Source organism: Adiantum capillus-veneris, chromosome 16, assembly GCF_014529385.1.
Source record: "Adiantum capillus-veneris isolate H3 chromosome 16, ASM1452938v2, whole genome shotgun sequence".
Taxonomy (NCBI): domain Eukaryota; kingdom Viridiplantae; phylum Streptophyta; class Polypodiopsida; order Polypodiales; family Pteridaceae; genus Adiantum; species Adiantum capillus-veneris.
The window spans coordinates 124184307-124192328 of record NC_140946.1 but is presented as its reverse complement, the minus strand read 5'-3'; the positions used below and the strand labels follow the sequence as shown (position 1 = coordinate 124192328).

At 43.0% G+C, this 8022-nt stretch overlaps 1 protein-coding gene and 1 pseudogene across 1 annotated transcript; one reads left to right on the top strand and one right to left on the bottom strand.

Annotated features, from left to right (window-relative positions):
- Positions 1-1131: 1131 nt before the first annotated feature.
- Positions 1132-2564, bottom strand: LOC147439805 (uncharacterized; annotated as a pseudogene).
- Positions 2565-3282: 718 nt separating this feature from the next.
- Positions 3283-7698, top strand: LOC147439804 (uncharacterized). Its single transcript, XM_086484400.1, has 13 exons — positions 3283-4194; positions 4323-4496; positions 4620-4825; positions 4912-5038; positions 5119-5300; positions 5390-5527; positions 5632-5725; positions 5800-5898; positions 5994-6055; positions 6395-6450; positions 6549-6693; positions 7054-7155; positions 7608-7698. Exons 1-13 carry the CDS (start codon positions 3283-3285, stop codon positions 7696-7698), a joined length of 2388 nt encoding a protein of 795 aa, XP_086340526.1.
- Positions 7699-8022: the final 324 nt, after the last annotated feature.

Genomic DNA, 8022 nt, shown 5'->3' with positions numbered 1-8022 from the left:
TTCAACCAAGCATAGTCATGTCAAGTTATGCATCTTATGAGTTAGTGCTTCCCAAGCGAATGGCAATTCTTTTTAAGGGCATTGAAATATGTCAGATATACCAAACCCAAACACAAATATAAGAGGAAGAAAGGGAGGCCTTTTTTCCTTTCTTTTGTTTCACTCATCTATCTCTTTGAAGTTCTTAGTCTGAAAGCTCTCCTCAGCATATGGTGACATTCTATGTTGACGCAAAATGATATTTAATCAACACATGTAAATAGATATCTGTGTTATAAAGGACATCTCCAATCAGCACACTCAAAAACTCCGAATATACCAACCTTAATAGATTTCTCTGCATGAATTACAAAGTATACTCCAACATATCTATTAGATAATGAGTTTTTCCATCTCTCTCAATTTGCTGGGTATGATGTGTTTCAATCAAAATTGTGACTATAAGAGAACTACAATTTGAGATTTGTCCAGACTGATTGGTGCTTAGCCAATCATAAAATTGATGTAATTAAGCAATTCTCTTGTACTTGATCAAACTACTTAAGGATTTACATCATTGATATAAATCACACAATCTATAAAGTAGATCATCGCAACAAATTACAACCCCTATTGAAAACTTGAAAAAAGATACAACTTCACAAAATGTAATGATGACAAGAATGAAAGCATGATACTGTTGAGCAAGGTCTATAAGCAAAAAAGCATGGCTCTGTTTATATTCAAAGAGACACTCATGAAAAACATGTGGCATAGTAGTAATGGTCAGTATTTGGAGAAGCTAGCTCGAAGTCTCAATGTGCATGCTCTTTTCGTTGGCAGCTAGAACAAAATCAGCAACTAAATGTTTCATTCAAAAATGAACATGGCAATTAAAGTGGTCAACTTTAGCAAGCTTGGGCAAGGTCTTTAGCTAAATGTCAATCTTCTATGACTACTACAACATGATAACATCAATCGCAATAGAAATCAAGCCATGATCTTAAAGACTACCAACTTTAGGGCCTGTATAGCCCTGCAAAATTGTGCCCTTGCAAAGAAAGAGAAGGCATAGAAAAAAGACAACTCTTTGAAACACAGAAGGGAAATTCCTAGATAGACCTAATCAAAAGATGACCAGCTCAAAAACATATTAACTATAGACACATTGAAACCTATCAAACTACATGCTCAAAACCATTTGATGTCTTAATGTTCTTAGATGTTCAATAGCCAACAATATTCACTTTGTTTCCAAACACATTTTACCTCTGCCTTATGAGCCACTTATCAAGAACGACTTGCCTAGGCTTGAGCTTAAAATTCTTCTTTGCATCCCTTGGGCACATCGAACCAGCAGGATCGGCCTTTAAACGACCACCTTTTCCAAGCTCTTGCTTGAAAGACTCAGGGGTCAAATTTTCTTTCAAAGCTTTGAAAGCAATAGACACAGGACTTGTGACAGCCTCCTTCAAGAAAGTAACTGTAACTTCACCGCACTCGTTTTTTTCTTGCAAAGGCTGTTGCTTGGTTTTCTTCGCAGATTCAGACTCCACAGTGCCAAAAGAAGATGAAGAGAAGCTGTGTGATGTGTGTGCTGCTTGCAATCTGTTCTCATGGTGGTGGGCCGCTTGAATGCAATCAGCATACTCTACATCATTGCGATTGGTATTGACAGCATTGAAAACAATCTGATTGAACGGTTTGCACACAAAGGAGCTACATCATGGTGATCTACCTGTGGGGCTTGATCAATTTGCACATGCCTTTCATTTCCGAATTCATCATGGGGATTATCCTGTGGTGTTTGATCAATGCGCACAGGTGTTTCATGTTCCTCATGGGTATCAAAACAAGAAGTCTCATTGATCTCAACTTGAGTCTCAAGTGCTACAGAGTTACAATCTTTGGAGGTTTGTGTGGGGAATCCATAGCTGTCCTCCAAGGTTACCCCACCACTCCGACCTGAGAGTAACATTGATGAGAGGTCTGAGGATGAACAATATAACCAAGAATGTGATGTGCCAGCAGAAGCAGGTAAACCGAGTTGCCCAAAAGGCAAAGGAGGTATTTCTGAGTTGTGCGGCTGCTTGGAGGCCGCAAGGCTATCACAAAAGAGGCTTCCATGTTGTCGGATATCTTCATGTGAGGCTACCCGGGTTTGGCTCAATGACCTCTGGGATAAGCATTCATCCTGCAAACCTAAACCTAATGTTAGATGATATCAGATTCACTCCTAACTAGGCTTTTCTTCCATAGCCAGAATCGCATACGTGCTTAACCTCAAACGACGCTTCCAATTTGCAGCCGCAGTGAGATAGAGAAGAGCGTTTCTCTGCAAAGCCCAGTCTTAGAGCCTCGATCTGCAGATCGCATTGCAATCATCTATGTTGAGAAGGCTTCGAGGGGTTAGGGTTTGGCCATACCTGCTGGCTGGAGTCGTCGGAGGAAAGGGAGGCGAAAGCAGAGGGGCTTTGGAGGGACAAGAAGCCATGGCAGCTACAGGCTGAAAAGAGTGTGGGCAATCCTGGGGAGTCTGAAGCATTCTCCATTTCAGCTTCTCGCGCTCATTTGAGGAGTATGGTTTGATTTCAAACTTTGGTCACAACTTACAATATCACATGGAACCATGTCAACGCGTTGGCCATGGCAGAGCCTCAGGACTATATAACACATAGCATTTAAAGAGGGGGGTTAAGGGGATCAATGGCAGGGAACTGGAATGGGACTTATCGAGGGGATCTGGACCGTGCATACCTGTAAAAATTAAACCTGGACGGGGGGGGGGGGGGTGGACAGGCTGGCCAAATTCAAAACATGGGCCATGGGACGCGTGGCGACTGCTGATTGGTTGCATGGTGAGCCCGTGAGTGGGGGGATACGGGGGTTTGGCGGGGGAGGGTCCTTACAGGATTTTGCGCTACTGGTGGATAATCCCGTCATCGCTATCCGGTCATCGCTCTAGCTCAACATCGTTTGAGGGCCAAGCGGAGGAGCAGCAAGTGGGGTGAGGGCATCTCCTTTTCTCGCTGGCTGTGAAGGTTGGGATACATGCGTTCTGTGTGGGCAGAGCATTGAAGGTGAGCACAATTTTTTTTCTCGCTGAAGGGTTCCATGCATGCTTTCTGCAAGCATCTCAGGGCTCGACCATGGGGTTATACATGAGCTTGGCCATGTGAAGAAAGGGAGTGCGTTGTGTGGCTAATTGTGTGTGTCTCTGTGTGTGTGTGTGAGAGAGAGAAATAGAGGGAATTATTGTCATGCTTTTCGTGAGCTAATTTGGCTTGAGGTTGTGGCTAGGGGATGGCTCGTTCACCTGCTAGAAAGGGGAAGAGAACATGGCAAAGGGGTGGTTGCTCTCGCTTCACAAGAGGAAAGGCCGATGTCTCACCAAAGGCAAAGAATGGGGAGGAGGTCCAGCCTACGGAGAAGTCCGAGAAGGTGGACATAGCTAAAGAGCAAGAAGAGGGACCCTTCTGTCATGAGGAGAGCTTCACTACTCCTCCCACATCTCCTCATGTAGAAGGGGCTACTTCTCAACCAAGGAGAAGTCCACGGAAGCACACCTTGCATGAGATGGGCACACCCTCGAGCCTAAACATCCGTCCGCGAAAGAAGTTGGTGGGCTCAAGGGAATGTGGAGTTGAGACAGAGGATGTAGCAAAGGGAGAAGCACAGGAGGTATTTGAGGATCTTCCAAAGCAAGAAGAGGCAGCCAGCATCCAAGAACCAAAAGTGTATTTAGAGATTGAGCTCCCTGATGGACGGCTAGCACGCCAATGCCGCGCAAGTGCTGATTGCCCAAAGCGATCGGCCTTCATCTTCAAAAGACTACGGATGATGTCTCACCTCAAGAATTTCCATGGAATCACTGTAGAGATTGAAAAGCGCCCTGGAGGTCGCCCCCTCCACAAAGAAGCTGAGAGAAGAGCAAACCTCATGCCTAATCCGGAAGTGAAAGCTTGGCATAAAGCAGCTTTAAAGAGATTTGGCGACAAGGATAGGAAGTTTAGGCAAAATTGTAAAAGGTATCAACGCATCACGCGCATACGGGCTCACCAAGTGTGGAAGGACCTCGGAAATCAGTACAAGCACATGTCAGAGGCCGCTTTTGTTGAGGAATTTGTGGTTGGGAAGATGCGAGACTACATGGCAGTCAAGGCTCTCCGGCTGGCAAAAATTCAAAAGCGCATTGATGAAGGTTACAACACACATGTAAGTTTTCGATTTGTCTAATTTGATTTTCTTTTGTCATCAATTTTCATAGTATGTTTGCACACCATGTTTGATTAGTTCATTCATTTCTACTAATTCTCTAACTACCATGCTATGGACATTCACAGAAGGGGATGCATGATATTCCTCCTTGGCTTGAGGCAGCCTTGGAGGACACTGACAATGAGGACCCTTTCCAGTATGCTCCCGAAGGAGAGGACGACAATGAGAATTATGAAGACAAGAGAGAAGAGGGCCCAGGACTTGCAGAGACATTAAGCAATCTTAAGCTCGATGAGGATGTATGTGTCTAGGATTTGTAACTTTTGCTTTTTTGTGCATAAGTAATTTTGTTTAGGTGTTTATAGCGGTGAAAATAAATCCAGCATGCTGATGTGTTCTAATAAATGTGCATTCATTTCTAGCCTACATTGCTTGCAACTCCAACAAAGAAAAAGCTTCCGATTCAAAGAGGGAAGACACAAGAGAAAGCTATTGAAATAGGCTCTCCTGATGATGCATCTTTGTCGGCTCTCCTATTTTATGTCGGTAATAACCAGCTGACATTTGAAAAAATAGGCCATGAAATTAGCCCTGCCACTCCGACACGTAGTAATCGGGCCTTGTACAGGTGGCTTTTGTCAACCATCCCTATGTTCACAGCTTTCTAATTGTTTGATACTCACAATGTTCATGATTGTGGCATGTTGGATGTAGATTCTCTTCACATGTGCCTATGTCGCTCAACTCTCTTCGCTTTGGCCTACGAGTGGACATTGATGATCAGGCTCTACGCTTCATCTTATCAAATAAAGCATCCACGCGCACGATGAATCTATTTGCAATGTAATCACCGCCATGTTTTTGTTATTGAGTGGTATGCATTATGGTGAGCAAACATGTGCTTAACATACTCACTTTTACAAGTGGATGGAGTACACACTAGGCTCAGATGTCCTCATGCAAGTGATGCTTGTGGACTCTATGTGGTATTCTGTTGTGGATGCGACTTTGGGCAAGCAAGATTCCATGTGGGTCTTACATAACTTCTTCGGGGAGAGGGACTTTGGTGAATGCGTGTTTACATTTTTTCCAATCATTTACAGGTGGTTTGTAAGGAGAGGACAAAGGGCTGCTAGGTATGCTACATTGTGGCTTCTCATTGACATGCTGATGTTGTCTCTCTTTGCAATAGGGAGCATTGGACATGTTGTGTTATGTATCTTGCCACACATGCAAAGATTGCTGGGCTACGTAGGAGAAAGAACCACATTCTCTACTATGACCCACTTGGGTGGACGACCATGATGGATATTGTACCTGTTTTGCACAGGTACATGGGTTGACTTTGTTCATCATAGCTTGGGGAGGTCGGTATATGAAACAAGTTGATATGGCTATCAATGGTTTTTTATCTTGCTTGTTATGAATATGCAGTGCTATGGAGGCGATGGCCCAAGGAGTAAAAGCTCATGATGTCCAACATGCATTACTTGAACCTGCCACCAAATTTGAGTTAAAAGTGTTGAAAGTATGTCTCCTTGTGCTCTCTCATGCTTGGAAAATTTAGGGCATGTTAGTCATGTTAATGGTTTGATGCTGCAGGGCCCAATTCAACCAAATGCGATTGACTGTGGGTTTTATGTCATGGCTGCCATTTGCTACATAATTCAGTCTTGCTTGCAAGAGAAGAGCAAAAGCTGGGTATGCTTAGAGTGTGTGTCGAGTGCTATCTTTCTACCATATGCATTTGGATATTAATTTCCTTCAATCCTCTTGTGTTTGTCGATGTTGTGCAGGTGAAGAAGACATGGTTCATACACGATGATGTGCTGGCATTGAGGCAAAGCCTCCATAGTTGGTGCTTAGATATAGTTGGGGGGGAATGAGATTATGGATGGTCACCATATGTGTTGCATTTTGCGCTAGAGGGAGCCAGGTCTATGGCCGTTTTGTAAAACAACCCATGACATTTTATGTATGATCGGGTTTAGGGATAGGTTTTGTGTCAGTCTATGCACAATGGTTTTGTATCAGCCTACATGTAATGTCCAGGGTTTGTGTCGATAAAGTATGTATGGCGAGTTTTATGCTGCAATACTCGTTCAAAGAAAGCAAATCATTGGCTACTGACTATGTTTATGTGGGCTTGTTTATGGTGGCTAGCCACATCCGAGATCCATATTTTGTCTATGTGCAGGTTCAGGACTATGTTTGATGTATGTGGGAAGTGGCCATGTTTATGTATACAAGCAGGTTTGTTACGGTTGGGTTTATTTATGTTTGCAGGTTTTTGGCTACGTCCGGGTTTAGTTCCATGTGGGGCTAGTGGCCATGTTTGTTTATGTTTGCAGGTTTATTTCCACGTCTGGGTTTAGGTGTGGCCAGTGTTTATGGTGTAAGCGGGCTATATCAGAGTTTTATGCTTGAGCTCGATCGAACCCCGATTCCTCATCCATTTCTGGACATGCATCTAGTCAAGCTAAATTATTATTTATGGTGATGTTTGATTTTTATTTCCTGTTGAGTAAAATTTATGGCAAGGTCCGATTCTGTCTAAGGCGACTGCCCGATTATGTATGTCTATGGCGACTCTTTTGTTTATGGCGAGGTTTTGTAATGTGTTCCTAGTTTGTGGTGCATTGTCCTTTGTGACGAGCTTTTGGTGCAATGTTTCACGTTTATATCTGGATCTATAATAGGTGCTTGGTTTTGGGTTGGTTTATGGTTGTGTCTGAGAGCCATCTATGTTTTAGGTGCTCAGTTCTGGGCTCAGTTTCTTTCTGTATGTAGGTTTATGGCGAGGTCCGGGTTTAGTGATCGGATGTGATCAACGGCCATGTGTATTTCTGTATGCAGGGTTATGGCTTCGTCCGGGTTTAGTGATCGGATGTATGGTTGTTGGGCCATTTTTATTTCTGTATGCAGGTTTATGGCTTCGTCCGGGTTTAGTGATCGGATGTATGGTCAACGGCCATGTTTATTTCTGTATGCAGGTTTATGGGTCGTCTGGGTTTAGTTATTATATGTACTCTTTGATAAGCCAATGTTTATGTGTATATTAGTGGTCCAACAACCTTTTGTTATACTGATGCATTCTGACCACAATTTATCCTTTTTATCTGGTACTCATGTACATATATATGACTTATGGCGAGTTCCTACAATCAAGGTTTAGTCTTTTGTTTAATAAGGTTGCAGTCCATTTCAAGTCTCCTATAACTGTCATGTAACACAAATGGCTCGATCAATTTGATGTTATGGTTTGTGCTGACTCTAGGTTTATGGCATTATGGCGAGTTTCGATGGTGTATGGTTGTTGGGCCATGTTTATTTCTGTATGCAGGTTTATGGCTTTGTTCGGGTTTAGTGATCGGATGTGGTTGTTGGGCCATGTTTATTTCTGTATGCAGGTTTATGGTTTCGTCTGGGTTTAGTGATCGGATGTATGTTCAACGACCATGTTTATTTCTGTATGCAGGTTTAGGATTCGTCCGGGTTTAGTTATTATATGTACTCTCTGATAAGCATTGCAATGTTTATGTGTATATTAGTGATCATGTAATACAAATGGCTCGATAAATTTGATGTTATGGTGACTCTAGGTTTATGGCATTATGGCGAGGTCCGATTGGTGTTTGTGCCGTTGCAGTCCATTTCGAGTCTCCTATAACTGATCATGTAACCCTAAACCGGCTCGATCAATTTGATGTTATGGTTTGTGCTGACTCTACATTTATGGCATTATGGCGAGATTTGTTTTTGTGTGTGTCATGTCCCAGAGTATGGCGAGGTTCGAATGGTGTTTGTGCCGACCCTACATTTATG

Excerpts from the sequence above, each read along its gene's own strand:
- LOC147439804 (XM_086484400.1), top strand. The coding sequence starts at position 3,283 with ATGGCTCGTTCACCTGCTAGAAAGGGGAAGAGAACATGGCAAAGGGGT. Across the intron at positions 4,195-4,322 it reads ATGAAGGTTACAACACACAT|AAGGGGATGCATGATATTCC; the intron begins GTAAGTTTTCGA and ends GGACATTCACAG. Across the intron at positions 4,826-4,911 it reads AGTAATCGGGCCTTGTACAG|ATTCTCTTCACATGTGCCTA; the intron begins GTGGCTTTTGTC and ends TGTTGGATGTAG.